This window comes from Colobus angolensis, unplaced genomic scaffold (genome assembly GCF_000951035.1).
Source record: "Colobus angolensis palliatus isolate OR3802 unplaced genomic scaffold, Cang.pa_1.0 Scaffold163, whole genome shotgun sequence".
Classification (NCBI taxonomy): Eukaryota; Metazoa; Chordata; class Mammalia; order Primates; family Cercopithecidae; genus Colobus; species Colobus angolensis.
Window position 1 is genome coordinate 6,391,088 of NW_012114744.1, and position 18,099 is coordinate 6,409,186.

Below are 18,099 nucleotides of genomic sequence, written 5' to 3' on the forward strand. Positions count from 1 at the left end.
GGTTACTCTGATATAATAAGCCCCCATCTTAGCTGGAAGTCTGTGTCTAAAGAACATCTCATGGCTGACAATGCCAGCTTACTATTAAAATTCTTTAGATAAAAATATGAGAAATTTTCAAAATAATCTGGGCTATCAACTTGCACATGTACAATAGTATGGCTTGTTTCAATTTCAAAATTCATGGAGCAAGCAATTATAGATATCTTGAAAGTAAAGCATCCCTTTATAAAGTAGTATTGTTAGTAAAAACAATCTAAGACAAACTAGTCAAGATGAATTGTAGTTTTACAACAATAAAATTATATTAAATGTTTAATGAGGGACAGTCTTCAGCTAAATAAAGTAAAACTGAAGAGAATTAGTCCATATTCAGACTTTATGGGAAGATCTCGTAAGTTGATCTCATGATCAATAGTAGTTATAATCATATCATCAGTATTAATCACTAAAGCAGATACAAATTATATCATAATGTTGTGGCCCAATAATTGTCCATATTGACTTACTACTGGTAAAAACTAGCAGATGGACAATTCACACTAGGAAATTTAGTAGGTTTCAATTACACATCTATACTTCTAACTGTACTGTAGCCATCTGTTCTTTTAATGTCTAATAGTGAGTTATAGTATATTTGAATATCCACAATATATTTCTATATAATACTACCTCAGAAATATTAGTACTGTTTTCTGTTTTACGGAATAAGCAGGAGTTTGCTGCATTTATTAGTTGATGATTGCTACTACAAACAGTAGCCAATATTTAGCTTTCACACAAAACAAAAGAACTAGGTTCAGTGCCATAATCACTGAAGAACCTACAGACACTAACCCAACAACTTTCTGTTCAATAAAGTATATCTTGTGTATTCGTTTTCATTCAAAGCCAAATGTTTCTACACAACGTATGTATAAAACAGTAACATCCAAACACAATGCTTCTCAGCAGCGTGAGTATGACAAAAAGTATTCTGATCATCTTTTAAAATAAAAAGCCTGAATTATTCAATTGTTTCCATAATTCTTGTGATCAGTTGCATTATGTCCTCCCAAAATTCATATGTTAAAGAGCTTAGTACCTCAGAATGTGATCTTATTGGAACGTAGGATTGTTGCAGATGTAACTAAGATGAGGTCCAACTGGAGGAAAGTGGGCCCCTCGTCCACTATGACTGTTGTTCTTATGAAAAGGGAAAATTTGGAGACACACACACAAGGAGAACACCATGTGAAGATGAAACAGATCAGGGTGATGCTTCTAAAAGATGAGGAACCGGGAAAATTGTCAGCACACCACCAGAAGCTAGGAGAGAAGCATCAACCCTGCTGACATCTTAATCTTGGAGTTAGCCTCCAGAATGCTGAGACAATAAATTCACGTTGTCGGAGCCACTCAGTTTGTGGGACTTTGTTATGGCAGCTCTAGGAAGTTATAACAGTTTTTAAACTCCTAAAAAATACTTGGCACTCTCCTTTGGGGCATGCCTTCAGAGTCCAAAGCACTTTATTTTGGATATCCTTAAATGGTGACATATTCTTGTCCTCTGAGATATGAGTAACAGCCCAGAGTTACTCATATCTAGGACATGAATATAATGGATCACTTGTGTACGTAGTACAGCATTCTTTTAATTAATTACAACATCCAAATTAATTAATTTACAATATAAATTGACTGCCCATCTCAACAACTGCTTTGGCAGACAGTCTAAGAGATGCTTTGAATGGTAGTATTCCTAGGGAAGAAAAGTATAACCTCCTAAGATAACTACCTTGAAATATATCAAAATGCATGTGTTATAAATCCTGATGTAGTTTGTGTTCATTCTTCATAGCCCTACTATATATATACATGCTTCATATTATGAATAGTGTGAGCAGCACCTTGTGATACCAGGTACTTGACTAGAGATGTATCTGGGGAATGATCCCAACCTCTTAGCCTAAGCAGTTTCCCTTCTATCTGATTCACATTTTGCATTTCCATTCCAGATAAATACTGCCTAACAAAACTTTCTGTGATGATGGAAATGTCTTATATCTGCATTGTCCAGGACAGGGGCCACTAGTCACAAGCGGCAGTTGAGCACTTGAGATGTAGCTCGTGCAACAGAGGAACAGACATTTAATTTTCATTAATTTTAATTCAAATGGTCACATGTAGCTATTTGGCTATCGTACAGGACAGTGCAGTCTTAGATTTGAAAATAGAATGTTACTGCTAACAAAGTTTGAAAATCACCAGTAAAACTGAATGAATAGGAAAACTTCTCCTAAAATGGAGTAACTGATTATTCTGATCAGTTCTCCCAGAAAACATAAGTATGTACATTTCTTGGGCACATGAGGATTGACTTATAAAACTTAGTGAACTAAAACTGGCATCACTAATCATTAGCCAGCAGGGGGCGCTGAAGAGTAGCACGGTAGCGTTTTCTTTGGAGGTTCTTTTTTCCCCTCTTCTATGCGTTGCTGGTCTATGTGGAGGCTCTTAAAATACGTATTCTGTCCAGGAACTCCAAACCCTGCATATCTTGCATATCCAGTGTGAGCTACATACTCTGTCTGTGTCTGTTTCAAAGGATCCCCAAGCGGTCGGAACTTGATTCAAAACAAAACAGTTCAAAATCCAATTAATCACAAAACCTGGTCTTTCCCACTTCCTTTTGTTAAAATGTGATTAGTGTTTAGATTTTTATACTTTTTTTAGCTTTCTTCTTCTTCTCCCCATATCAGAGAAAATTTTAAGGCCTTTTATATTTAGACAGAGAAGGAAAATTTCATTGGCATATTGTTGATTTTTTAAAGTTATTCCTAAGAAAACATTTATGCATAATAAATTAACCATATATGGCCTTACCTCTTGATAAAGGTCACTGAGATCTTCCTGGTGGGCCTGTTTGGAGCATCCTGGGAATTCTCTAACACAGCACGAATCTGGGGGCCAGTCCATCTCTGTCATTTCCAACCAGTCAGTGAAATATACCACTCCACAGCACTTAAACTGCAAAAAAAAAAAAAAAAAAAAAACAGAATTATATGAGAAGATGCATGTAGAAACTATTACATACCTATCTAATCTTCATGGCGATTAAACACCAGTTTTTTAAAATTTTTGTACCCAGAGCTACATCTGTCATCACCTAAAGATATGTGTAGAGTCTATGTTGATGATAGAAATGTAGTAAAGGAACACCATGGCTAACCATTGCATAATGGAAGAATTCTGAGTAATAATGCCCATAACACATAAAAACAAATCAGGCATGACTGAGACTCACTCCCTAACTGCAAGCTTGTCTACAAGGGACTATACCTAGCAACAGATCGAACATACACACTAACAAACCCAAGTAGGTGACACCTTACCTTTATTATTAAACCACTAACCACTAAGGGCCAGTTAATCAAATTTTTCTATTGTTCAACATATTCAAATATTATATTAAAAGTTTCTGTAATCTTTGTAAAAACATGTGTCGCCCAAAGCCCACATCACAAACAGTTAGTAGACATCGATTCCTCAGCCAGTAAAATATCCAAAAACTTTAAGAAAAAAACATAGGTCTGGCCAACTAGTGTTGATTCAACTAAGGTTCTTGAAATAAATGTTCATACTCTATTACCATAATCTCAGAAGAAATGATGTGCCTTTAGCTTGAATAAAATTGGAGTTAAGAAAAACTATATTGACATTTTTTCTTTTTTATCTCACTTCCCCAAAGATTAGCAAAAGCTTTCTCTGATCAAGGTTTGAAAACACTGCTTAAGGACCTCTATAGATTAGATTCAGAGCAATTACCTATGATGAATAATTTTCTGTCCTTGAGTAGAGAGGGAGGTTGTTCTTTCCCCTCTAGCCAGAAACAAGGACTATGGGCAGTCACTGAGAACTTTGCCGAGTGACTGGCTATGCAAGTTATGCAGTCCAACAGATCAATCTATGTTCAGGTTTAACATTGTATCATAAAATATCACAATCCCCCACCATTTCAAAATTTAACTAAAATTAATTTTGAAGAATTCTGGACTTCTCATGCAAAAGGAAACAACGAAAATACTACAAAGTATTCTGTGTTGTTACACTGGTCTAAATGTCTGATTTTTAAACAGAAAAAAAATCACCTTAAGAGGATTATAAATGATGAATTACTGAAAGGTATGGGTAATACTAAAATTTTGAGAAACTTAAAAAATACTTTCCATATATTGTTCTTCTTTAAACTTGCTCTCGAAGTCATGAGTATACTATAAACGTCACAAATTTAGTCAATAATTTGACATCACATATTTCACACAATACATTAAATATCCTTAAATAATATATGTAGTATAAAGACTTCACTTCATAAAAATCATAAACAAGGAAACGTTAACTTTCCACGTCCATCTTTTTAAATCCTTACACTCAGAGAAAATTCATTTCTCTCCTTTGCTAATGACATGAGTCCTTTCTGTGTTGATGACAGAACAGTTCTTGGAACTCTAACTCTGTCCAGCATGGAACAGCCTATTTATATGGCTTTGTCAGGGAATGAGATATTCTACATAAATGACTTTCTCAAATATAAGTATATAATGTTCTTTCTTATTATAAGTATATAATGTTCAATGATGAACTTATTTTTATTTTAGTAAGCATTTGTATAGAATTGCCCGTCTTCAACAGAGGATACTGAATTTATTCTGAAACTTTTTCTGAGAATTCCTTTAAGTAAGCCCAACATCATACCAAGATATTACTGTAGTCTACATCTCCTTGTCATTTTCCTGTCTCCTTTAATAATGTATTGTGAGATGGTACCACTCTTGCTAATGTGTCAAGCTCAAGAAAATACCATCCATTTTACACATGAGTAAACTGAGCCCTCTGATGGTCAAGTAGCTTGCTAAAGTTACAGGCCAGAGTGTGGCACAGTCTATTCCAAAGCCTATGCTCCAACTACTATGTTAGAATAAATAAATGAACACATTTTTTAAAGTTAGTATTCTAAAAAGGCATTAAATAAACGTCAATGGGGCTTAAGTGAGAGTCTGCTAAGTTGAGGTATGTGCACAGAATTGCACTGAATGAGGAGCAAAGGAAACCGGCACCTGATAAAGTTGCTTTCTGCAATATAGGTTATTCTAGAATTGTGTCCCCCACTCAAATTCATATGTTGAAATTCTAAGCCCCAGTACCTTAGAATGTGACTGCATTTGGCGATAGAGTGTTTAATAGAGATTGTTAAGTTAAAATAAGGTCATTAGGGTGGGCCCTAATCCAATATGACTGATGTTCTTATTCGAAGAGGATATTTAAATATAGTCACATACAGAGAGAAGACAATGTGAAGACATGGGGAGAAGATGGCCATCTGCAAGCAGTCATAGCAAACTAATAGAAGGGATTTAAAAAACTCTTCCACGTTCTCAGAGATCTCCATTTACACAAAACAGTCTTATGATAATGGAGGAGGAAACTTACCATGTAACAAATCTAAAAATAAGTGTGCTATCTTTTGCAGTACTTGTACATTGTCCATCTAGGTGGAATTCCCATCAGAAAAAAAAAAAAAAAAAAAAACTCACTTTGTTTTTTAACCTGGATTATCACTGTCTGCATCACAAATTCCAGAAAATAACAAGCTCTGGGCAGCATCTACTCAGGACAGTAGCTGACATAACTTACTATAAATTTCCTAATGCTTATTTTCTCTTTGTGTTGTTTTTAGCACAAATATACAATAAATAAACAAAGTTAGGAAGCACTTAAATAAACAGGAAATCTGTGTTACAATGATAATTTTTACCATCTCAACAGTTGTACACAGAGAGTCAGATTTGGAGATTGTCCTGGACTTGAACCTCTGCCCATATCCAGGACAAAGCAAGTGAGCAGAGATCTTGCTATCTATCATGTAAGATATTAATTCTCAAATGCTTTGTGGCCTAACACTAAGATAAATTAAAGGAAATTAAATACTTATCCATCTGGGAATGTCACTTCAATCACAAGGAAACTGCTTGGAAGAAGAGCTTGGTTTGAAGCAAGATCAATGGTTAACTTCAAGTCACCAAATTTTAAACATCTGAATACAGTCGCCACTTGAGAAGATGGTTGGGTGCAGTGCTACATGGCAGTTAGGTAAGAAATGCTAAAAGCACCTATACTTTGTAATGTTATTGTCAATAACCATAGGCTAAATGAAATCTAACTTATGACATCATTTAATCTTCTCAACAACCTGAAGAGATAGGTATTTTTATTATCACTATTTCACAGGTGAGAAAACCAAGACTTAATGGGGTTATGTATATTATAGAAGCTCACTTAACAGTAAGCAGCACAGCTATGATTTTAACCAAGGTCTTTCTGACTAGACTATGCCATTAATGATATGCTGACTTCAAAGTCCCAAACGAGAACAATCATTTTTTTAAAACTAAAATTATGTTTAAAATATCGAGAGCTCTAAAATTCATGAAAAATCTATTTGTCTGGAACTTGGATATTTATCAAGTTAACCCTCATAAAAAGAAAACTTTTCACAATAATTTAGCAAAATGGCTTTTCAAAGTTCTTAAATATATGTGAACCATGTGAAATAAAGGGGAAATGGTATATACGGGAGGAAAATCAGGCCATGAAGTTACTTAAGATATTTTTCAAGAAAGAACTGCACCAGAGGTTACTGAATCATAGGCTTAATTTTTCAGCACAGAGGAAATTACCAAAGCCAAAGCTTTAAACATCTGGTTTGAAAGTGCACCACTTACTTCACTCTCTCTACCTCAGAAATTGCAGCACTTACCTCTCTCTGAAAAAAATTCCAAGCATGAGTAAGCCACCGATATCTAGGTAATCCATAATTTGTCATCCTGGCTTTCAAAGTGACCATATCTGACCATTGTACTGGAACCTAGTAATAAAAAGCAAAATATCAACAGCTATAACACACACACACAGACACAGATTCACACACACACACACACTCGAAATGTCTTATAATTGACAAATACTATTTTAAATTTATATTTGCTTGTGGCCTAAATTTAGCTCAGAGTATTCAATGTAGTTTTTGGACAATCTCAGTGTGTAGATTTTTGTGATAAATGATTAGGTATTTTGTACTAATGAAAAAAATGAGAAATCACTTTAATGCTCAAGGAAATCACAAACAAGTAATTAACTGTACATTCTACAGACATACTGAAAACTTTCACATAACAAATAACCTCTGCAGAGAAATGCCCTTAATTTGACTTCAAAATGCTATGAAGTTGTTGCTCTTTGAAGCAACTGCAGATAATAGTACTAAAACAAAGGGGAAAGAATTAAAAAGGGAAAGACTTTGACTCAAGTTAAGCCTCACTCTGGGATAATTTTGTCAATACTTTTTCAAAAGTTGTAATTAGGAGGTATATTAGAATTTTAGAAAGAACAGTTCCCCACTTTTACACTGTTGGTGGGAATGTAAACTAGCACGGCCACTACGGAAAACAGTGTGGAGATTCCTTAAGGAACTAAAAGTAGACCTACCATTTGATCCAGCAATCCCATTCCTAGGTATCTACCCAGAGGAAAATAAGTCATTATATGAAAAAGACTTTTCATATAATGTTCGCATTTGTAAAAATGTGGAACTAGCCCAAATGCCCATCAATCAATGAGTGGATAAAGAAAATATATATACCATGGAATACTATTCAGCCATAAAAAGGAGAAAAAGAATGGCATTCACAGCAACCTGGATGGAATTGGAGACCAATATTCTAAGTGAAGGAACTCAGGAATGGAAAACTAAGCATCATATGTTCTCACTCATATGTGGGAGCTAAGCTATAAGACACAAAGCCATAAGAATGACACAATGGACTTTGGGGACTTGGGAGGAAGGATGGGAGCGGGATGAGTGATAAACGACTACACATTGAGTACAGTGTACACTGCTCAGGTGATGGATGCATGAAAATCTCAGAAATCACTGCTAAAGAACTTATTAATGTAAGCAAACACCACCTGTTACCCAAAAACCTATTGAAATAAAAAAATTAAAAATAATAAAAAAGAAAGAACAGTTCTTAAAGTATTTTTGTGCTTATATTCTCCAATCACCTAGCACCATGTCTATCGCAGAGTATTTAATCATGACAGAGCTTTAGGTATACAATACCACAGTCATTGTTGTAATGCAATACAATACAACAGTCATTGCTGGCCAGAAATCTGGTCAGTATATCAAGCTATGATTTTACTCCAGGGCCATGAGAAATTGAGGTATACAAATGCTAATCTCATTACACACATAGTATTAAAGCAACTCTGGGAAACTGGATGGACATTCCCATCTGATCTATGAAGTAATATAGACTGGGCTTAGTAAAGCAAGCTTGACATTCAATAAATAACACAAAGATCAAGAACCAAAAAGGAAAAAAGGCAGACATGAGCAAATAAGGCTCCAACAGAACTAGAGATTAGGATTTTTATAAAATCTTATTTTTTAAGATAATCATATCAATAGAAGCAGTTTCAAAATTCCTGACCACAGAAATTCTTCATTTTTTCCCTTTTTTTGATTACTTGGAAATACACAATAAAACATCCAAACACTTGGCCACACATTTTTTCCCCAAATAATTAGCAAAATGGGTGTACTCTGTGTTCATATGCCTTCAACAAGGTTCAGGGAACTAGTCAAAGTTCAAACTACTCACCATAAATTAGTATTATCTCATAACCCTTTGGCATAAAATAAATGGAAGTGAAGTAAATTATCTAGAAATGCACAATCTGAAACTATATCATTGACGGATTTTATCTAGAGAAGGAATAATGAATAGAAAGTGAACAATATAAAAAAACAGAAATGAGAAAGCAGATTATCTGATGTCAAGTCACTTGATTTAGTTAATATATCCATTTTTTAAAACTTTACCTTCTAAAATAAATACAGGTTGTTTCCTTATTGTGACCACAATCAATCTGAGGCCAAATGTGGAAGAAAACAGAGGAGACCATTGAGGTTCTGGCACAAATACTGAGGTCTGGCCATAAAGTAACACACAGGTTGATTGGTTCCTTGCATGGAACAGCTAAAAGCACAAAGCCCATTCTATATAAAGGCTGGGTTCTGCAAAATTTGGCAGATAATAAACTTTAATGGTACTTTTCATTCACACTGCTATTAGTGCAAAAGCAATAAAAAACCTGACAAACTTTTTTTTAAAGAACTGCTTTTACATTTCACTTTTAAACAGCCCTTGCTCCATTCTGGTGATGTAATGGGAAAGATTTACAAAAGCAAAACAGTGATGTATGCCCTCAACTGGAATGGTAGTGGGCACCTATTTAGTACTGCAGTACCCAGGAGCTAATCGTAGATGGTCTCTTAGCAGAATAGAAGAAAGTATCTAAACAAGTATACATTCATTTCAATTTCCTCGTATTTCTTAGAATTACTTTAAAATCAAAACATTTCATTTCAACCATCTTAAGCTAATTCATTTTGAACTTGCTGTATCTTGGAAGATTTACCAAATATTAATATGGCATATACACTCTAATGCCCATGTTTAAAATCCACAAAAAAGTAAACCAATTGCTAAAATCCTTTTAATTACCAAACAGAACACAATAAGAAGCTGAGGTAACAGGATCCAGAACTAACGATAAGATGTACTCTCTATGGTTTAAATGTCAAGGAGACACATTTATCACTTAAAAACAGAAAAAAATAAGAGAGACAATCTTTTGACCAGTAAACCACAGAAACTGATTCTCTGGAGCCAAGTACTTTTTCACTCCCCTAATAAAATTTCCAGGGATGGGGAGAAAACATGATTTTCAAAGACAGCAAACAAGTTCCTATATAAGTGGGAGAGTTCATGTTAATAAGAGCTCTGAACTTTATATTCAACTAGTTAGAATCGGAGCTAACTTTTCACCTTTTCAGGAACTCTCTCTACTTGTTTAGTGCTGTTGAACACTGGAAGTATGAGTGTCTTCACAGAGAAACATATGTGTGAGTGTGCCAAAGCATCACTGACATGTAAACTGGAGTGTGTAGAGTAGCCACTGGTCTGTGGTTACTACTTAGTATTCAAAACAGTCTCAAAGCACAATAGTAGATTCACCAAAGAATCTTTGAAGAGTATATCAGCACCAGAAATGACTTCTATTTTACTGTTCAATTACCAAATGACTCTCTTCACTCTGAAACAAATACAATATAATCTCTCTCCCTTCTAGAGAGTCACTACATTTTAAAATGTTGAAGATGTCCCAGGGAACTTGTCACAGATGCAAATGCCCAGTCCTTGCCCTTTCCTCCCTGCCTTCCCCTCCATTCTGACTGAGCACATCTGGGCTGGAGCCCAATAATGCACACTTTTAAGAATCATCCTGGGTGGCTCCTACTGCAGATGGCCCAAGAACTACACATGGAAAAACACTCTTTTACTAAAACAGAATTACTCTACAAAGTTTATGGGGAAAAAGTCTGGCCTCCCTCGACGAAAACAAAGAGCATTCACAGACATGCAAAAGCGTTCGACATCACTAGCAATAAATGCACTAATTTCCCTCAATGAAGTAAGCAAATGTTAATAAGTAATAACACCCAGTGAGTGCAAGGGTGAAGTGCAAGTGGTAAGCCAAACATGACTAGTAAAAATCTTAAGACTGAGAAATTTCATGCTCATTTATGCTAGCTATAAAAGTTGTCCCAGTCATTTCAACTGCTGAAATAAAAGAGAAAAAATGAAGAGCTATATTCAAGTAGCCAAGTGTGGAACTGTGAGAGTGCTTCTAGATTGTGCTAAACACACAGCAACGCTTCAAATACACCTCTTACTTAAGGTGGAAAAATGGTTCTGCCTGTTGCAAACGGGAGATGTAGGTTTCCTAGTCATCTGTTCACTATTGCAGTCAGCATTTTAAAAGGCTTTATGTAGGTGTTCAAGAATTTTCAGACTAATCATTTGCGAGTATGAATCTTTTCTATTATTAACTCCAAAATTGGTAAAATTATTTTAGAACATACACTATTTTTAGTCTATGATACCCATGTTTAAGCAGCCTGTGGAATTAGAGACATATACAGAGTATACCAAAGAAAATTTTACAAAATATGACTTGGAAATGTGCTTCAGACACTGAAAAGAAAGTGTTAGCTTTCAGAAGTATTGGGACTATTAACTGTTATCATGTAGCATAAACATTCAAATTAATAATCATGTGCCTAAATTACTCCAAAGTATTGATATGGTTAGGCTTTGTGTCCCCACGCAAATCTCATCTTGAATCGTAATCCCCCATCCCCACGTGTCAATGTCAAGAGACAGACTAGGTGGAGGTAATTGAATCATGGGGGCGGTTTCCGTCATGCTGTTCTTTTGATAGTGGGTGAGCTCCCATGAGATCTGATGGTTTTAGTAGGGGCTCCTCCCCCTTCGCTAAACACTTCTCCTTCCTCCCACCACGTGAAGAAAGTGCCTTGCTTCCTCTTCACCTTTTGCCATGATTGTAAGTTTCCTGAGACTTCCTCAGCCATGCTGAACTGTTAGTTAACTAGAGCTCTTTCCTTTACAAATTAGCCGGTCTTGGGCAGTTCTTTCATAGCAGTGTAAAAACGAACTAATACAAGTATCTAATTTAAAAGGTTGAACTGTTGTTTTAGATTATGGTTATATCTATTTTTGAACTCACCATAAGTTCCTGTTCATATGTCCAAACACCACAAGCCAGTTCCACGCAGAAAATGACAAGCAAACTTCCAAAGTACTGTAGAAAAACAGAAAAGTATGCTGTTATTATAGTACCAAAATAAAGTAGGCTCCTCAAAGACAAACTTGGTATCATGTTTACCTAGTGAACAAGAAAACAGAGGCGAGTTTCCATGAAGCCCCTCAGAAGCAGATGGGGAAATTTTCAGCAAATTTAGAAATATCTGCAGATAACATTTAATATTCAACTCAGTGAGTCATAGTTTATTAGCCATCTCCTGAGAAAAATCTTTTATAAATGCCACTACTTTCATTAGGATAAATAAGAATTTACATGTTCTAGTTTGATAAACTTTAATCAAATTCTCCAAGAAAGGGGACCTAAGTCCTTTCAAAGTGGACGAGGTGCAGTCAACAAGTTCAATGCTCTGCCCATGAGCAGAATTTAACTCACTCTTCTAGGCAATGGGGGTGGGGCGTCTCCTTTGCATTCTTAGAAAAAGCACAACATAGAACAAAATCTCAACTACTGTTGACACTTTATATAGTAAGTTTCTATTATGGGGAAGGCACTTGGGATATACAAAAGAATATCAAAATTGTGACGAGGCATGCATAGGCAAAAAATAACACAAAGTTTAATACAATGTCAAAAACAGAAATGGAGATAAAAATTCAAGATTCCTATGAAATAGAGAAATATGCAGTGTTCTGAAAGGTGAAAAGGATTGGAACAAAGAAGAGAAGAGAGAATACCAGGTAAATAAAAGCCATGAACAAGTGTGCAGAGGCAGCTGCAAAGTCAAGCAAAGAATCAGGGAACAGCAAACAGATCCATCTAGCTGGAGTGGGGTGGTCAGAAAGAGGAATGAGAAGCGATCAAATGGGAAAGATGGACTGAAGCCAGATTATAGTGAACTTTAAATAATACACTAGTGAATTTTAAATCCATCATGTAGGCATTAAGGTAGCATCTTTCAAAGGTTCTGAATAGGGGAACGACATTATAAACTGATGAAATAAAGGCAAAGTTCTCAATGATTTGGAAAAAGGAAGTTTGCTAAGGGGGAGGATGAAGATCCCTTAGAAGGTAGCACAAGAGGAGGGATGAAGTGAGCACCTGAACTTAGATGGTAGCCTTGCAAATAGGCAGAAAAGAATCATTTTAAAAGGTATAGGAAAAGAAAATTGACAAGGCATTTGACTCATTGAATTTAGAATGGAGGAGAATGATGTATTTCACCAAAGCAGAGAAATTGGGAGGGGTAAATAGCTCTGTGGGAAGATAAAAAATCTAATTTTATTTGATTAACATAAAAATGTTTATCTAACTATCAGAAATGTAGACTCGGCTGAGTGTGGCGGCTCAGGCCTGTAATCTCAACGTTTGGGTTTTGGGAGGCAGGAGGGTCGCTCGAGCCCAGGAATTTGAAACCAGCCTGGAAAATATAATGAGACCCCATATCTACAAAAAGAAAAAAAAGAAGAAGCAAAGAAAATTATCCAGGCATGGTGGTGCGTGTTTGTAATCCTAACACTTTGGGAAGCTGAGGTGGGAGGATCACTTGAGCCCAGGTGATTGAGGCTGTAGTGAGCTATGATCATGCCACAGCACTTCAGCCTGGGTGACAGAGAGAGAACCTGTCTCAAAAAAAAAAGTGTAGATTTGAAGCCCACATAGCCCAAGATGGAATTGAAAACCATTATTATGATTAGAAAAAAACAACAACTTTTGCATAGTGCTCTGTTTATCAAGTACTTTCACAATTAATTCACTCAAGAATCCTGTGAAATAGATAAGGCTACCTCATTTTACAAACAAGAAAATTAACACAAACAGCAGATAATGTGACTTCCACAAGAATGGGCAAAATGAATTTGGGAGTGCTGGATCACTGTAGCTGTGTTCCTGTGTCACACCTTGCCCAGCTGTGGTGGTAACTTTACAGAGGCAAGCCGCAAATATACGAGAAAGAACAAGCTCTCTAAAAATCATCCTCACTAATTTCAGCAGGAATAAAACTTCATTGCAATTATGAATATTCCATTCTATTTACAGTGGGAGGTCAGGGTGGGAGTACCAGGTAGTGACGATTTGTGAATATCCTCCTTCAATGGACTGAAAGCTCTACTAAGGGCAGGTACTTTCTTGCATTCCTCATCACATAATAGGTGTTCAATGAGTATTTGTTAAGTAGAAGAATGGTATGATAGTGAGTAGGACTGGGAGCTACCTTGGACTGGGTGATCAGGGAAGGTCTTTTTATAAAGGCGATCTTTAAAATGAGTCAGTACAGACAAGAAAGAAGCAATGCTGTTTAGACTTCTGAAAAAAGCAATCCAGGAAGAGGAAATACCAAGTGTGATGTGTGCAGCCTTGCATGGTGGGCTAGCTGGTTAAAAACTCAATAGTAACTGGCACACAGAAAGAGTGGGATGGGATACAGGGTATGCAAGTAGACGTTGTGAGGTGCAAAGAAACAGATCATTATGAGCCATGGAAAGGATTTTGGATTTTATTCCATGGGTAATTCAAACCAATTAGCAGGTGGCATGATCTAATGTACACTATAAAAACATAATTCTAGCAATTTTGTGAAAAAATGACCTGTAGAAAAGCAAGGTGTGATAAATCAAATAAAAGATTGCAGAAGTAGAATGAAGGAAAGAAGATGGAAAAAGTGGACTGAATTAGGATTGTGAGCCATCAGGATTCAAACTTAAAGTTTCTTTGTTTATAATATTTGCTAATAAAAGGGGGAGTGGAGTATAAGATACAGAAAACGGGGCTGATTTTCTACTACCATAACACACCTCCTATGATTTAAAAATATAAATCATTGCTATTGTTTTAATATGATTCCTTCCTATTTCTTTCATATAAAAAAAAGAATATATAACTGCATAATCTCTCAGACAATAACACAGCTTCAAAATAACTGTTGGTTCAAAGGATAAAGTAGCACTTTGTTAAGGGGATCTCATTTTGCAAGCTATTTTATTTTTGGCCTACATAGTATTCATGGTCAGCTTTAATATACTCAGATATCATTTCAAAGTATTGTTATTTCTAGGCCTTACTTTAAAGATTTCAGCCTTAAAAGTATGATTAGAAGAAATTTTGTGAGCATAGTACTTCAAGCCAATTTTTCTCCAAACTTTCTTTCATGCTTTACTTAAGAGATTTCTAGACATAAAAAATATGATATTTGCATCTTATGTTACAAAGAGACCAAATGTTCAGTAACCACATACTAGATCACTTTTCTAATCTTTGATAAGAAAAGGCCCTTAGAGACAGTGAGTCTCCAGAGAAAAATTAAACTATGAGACATTTTTTGCATCTCAGATTCTTAACCTAAATTCGTTTCATATTTGATGTCTGGCTACAATGAAAACCAAAGCATCCCTGAAAAGGCAAGCTATGTTTATCAATAAAACACGGACATGGATGATGATTATAAAGCAAATAGGAAATTCCCAGACTTTGCCTTGAGGATAACCACGTAAATTTCTAGGCAGGTTTTATAACCTTTTAAATCCTACTTGAATATTCTCTCATTTTCTGCCTCTTGGAGTCATTAATCAGTTTTCAAATGTAGCCCACGATTGGTATGGAGGGGCTAAGTTTCCCATGAGCTGGACACTCTTAACTCTGGGAAAGCTCTAAAATGACCGTATCTTTCAGATTTCCAATGGGTTCATATGATGCCAGCTCTCCCGAACAAAATAATTGTTTTTCTTTATTCCACTAACACTCAGGAACACTGATTTGTTTGACTTTGAGGTTGAAAAGACAAGTTTCATCAACATTGTAACACTTTCTTGGAATAAATTAAATTTAAAATTTGATTCAGATAAAATATTTTTACAAATGATGTTGCAGCTTCACGGTTAGCTGTCTTTTCTTCGTTGTTATTGCTGTAGTCTGAAACATCCAGTGTTCTAATTCCAAGGAAAACGTTAAATGTCAAATTCATCCTTAATACAGGATAAATAGACCATCTGCATCTACCCCTAAATTTTCTTTTGTGGCGAGATCTGAGTCCTTGATAAAGTCATTCTCATACTGATCATTGCACTGAGAATCACTCAGCTGCTATTTAGTTTAAGAGCTAGGTTTGAAGCATCTATAATGCATGATGCTAATCCTTAATTTAATAACAAAATTAGCCTAGAATTAAACACAGTTCCTGCTGAGTTGTGTTATGGTATGAAGAGTACATCCATATCAATTTCACTACACAAACACCTGTTATCTTCAACATTACTGGGAACATGTATGTATCTCCCCTGATGGTGGCAGCAAGTGTTCCTCGTGTTTCTTGCTTTCCCAATGCATATGGTTTAACGAGATGGTATGTACCAGCCTAGTTTGCAGAGCAACTCATCCTCTCTTCTCCTAGTGGGTTTTCTTTCTAGAACGATGAAAAGCGCTGTGAATTTGGAGTTAGATTTAAGTTCAAAACCAGCTCTGAAACATATTGTGTGATCTTTAGCAAACCATTTAACTATCTTTGTGTCAGTCTGCTTATCTGCCTGATAAAGATAAAAAAGAACCCCCTTTTATAGTTTCCATCAAGGTTGATTTGATACATGTGAAAATGCTTTGGAAATGGAAAGCATTATAAAAAATGCTATTCTGTACTAGTCTGTGAAACAACATCCATAATGACTTGTCCTCTCTTTCCATACGTAGCCTTCATTCTCCGCAGTGTGCCATAGTGTCTTCCTCATCATTGCTTTCCAGTGTTTTACCTCCTATTCTTTATTTTTTTTACTTTTCTCCCTCCCTCTGTGTGTCGGGGTTTCCTTGTCTGCTGTATTTCAGGTCTCAGAGACTTTGGCTTACAAACCATTTGGCTGCCCTACTCATAAGTCACAGTGCTCCTTCCACTGCCAGATCATCAGTACTGGCTGGCAAGGATCTTGTTCTTAAACATTATTTTATCCCCATTGTCCAAGCAGCACCTGTCACACAGCAGGCACTGGGTGGAATGTCAGTGGAAATAATGACCAGTTTACCATCTAAGACCAATTTCAGCATTCCCTTGGGTTTCTGTAATTTGAACCTTGAGTGTCTTATTAACATTTGACTCCCCTTAACTTCTGCCTATACATTTCTATTTTCAATATTGCCTCTCTTTTACCAGTGTGTTTTCTGTAGATTATGCTGTAATAATCCAGTATGCCTTTAAACATTTAACGCAATTTACAAGTGAAAGAAAGGGAGTAACATGCAAACTCTCCCCATCTCAAGCTACTACCATCTAAACATTTTAAACAAATGAAGAATGAATAAATGTGTGTCTATACAGGAAATTAGAATGTCATTATTTCCATTACAAACTATTTTACTTGCTTTGAAAAATTGTTCAATACAGAGTTCCTGAAAATACCTAAGCTCCCCTACTACAGACCAACTAAAACTTGTGTTCCACAAATAAGTTTTATTCCTAAACCTACATTTAGGGAAAAAAAAATGCATCTAACACAGCATTCTGATAATAGGATACACCCCCTAAATGATGTAATCAATCATATTTTTTCACCAAGTCACTGAAGCTGAAAATAAATAACTTTCAGTTCAAAGATGGGTGCCTTCATGTTTTAGGTAATAGAAGATTAAATAAAACAATGTATGTGAAATTGTCTTGTTGACTTAAAAAAAAATAAGCTGTAAAAATGGAAGAACATAGGCTTTGAAGTAAAATAGACCTGGCTTCAGATTTTGGCTACTTGACATATCCGTTGGCTAGTCTTGGGCAAACCACTACACCTCAGTTTCCCCATTTGTAAAGTGAGAATGTTAAAATTACCTTGCAATGCTGGGCAAAAGAATCCATAAAGTAAAGTGCTGCTTCCTTGTAAGCACTTCCTAAAAAGTAGCCATTATTAACCATATCATAATTTCTACTAGAACACAAACTCCACATGAACAAGAGGTATCACTGTGTTTTAAATACTTACCACACTACCTGGTACATAGCAGACACTCAATATATGTTTCTTGAGTAGAGGTAATTAGGATTAGAGGACGAGAATGACGGTGTATAAAATTGCTCATCCTCCTGAGACTATCAGTGTCACCCCCATGAAAGGGTGTCTAATCCCAAAGGCTATTACATGAACTTTTAGTAAAACCCTTGTCCAGTGAGACTGTATTTGGTATTTTCCAAAACATTTTTATTACAAAACTAAAGCAGGATGGGTGTGGAGGGTGGGGAACACCACTTCTTTTTTAAAAGTAGTGAAATCAATTTGTCTGTTATCTTAAATAAACTGAGGTTGGTCACAGAATGACCAGAATGACATGTTACTAGTCCCTTTGTCCACTGGCAGTATCTGAGGAGGAAAGGAAGGGCAGGACACCCACCTTCCTATT

The 18,099-nt window shown here is 35.8% G+C and overlaps 1 protein-coding gene across 2 annotated transcripts in view; it reads right to left on the bottom strand.

Moving 5' to 3' along the window:
* Nucleotides 1–18,099, bottom strand: part of TSPAN12 (tetraspanin 12) — a 70,493-nt gene that overhangs the window by 16,319 nt on the left and 36,075 nt on the right. For both annotated transcript variants that reach the window (XM_011937386.1, XM_011937385.1), the window contains 3 exons: nucleotides 11,698–11,772; nucleotides 6,800–6,907; nucleotides 2,866–3,009 (listed from right to left, as the gene is read on the bottom strand). In XM_011937386.1, the coding sequence (XP_011792776.1) occupies nucleotides 2,866–3,009; nucleotides 6,800–6,907; nucleotides 11,698–11,772 (327 nt within the window). The remainder of the gene's footprint in view (nucleotides 1–2,865; nucleotides 3,010–6,799; nucleotides 6,908–11,697; nucleotides 11,773–18,099) is intronic.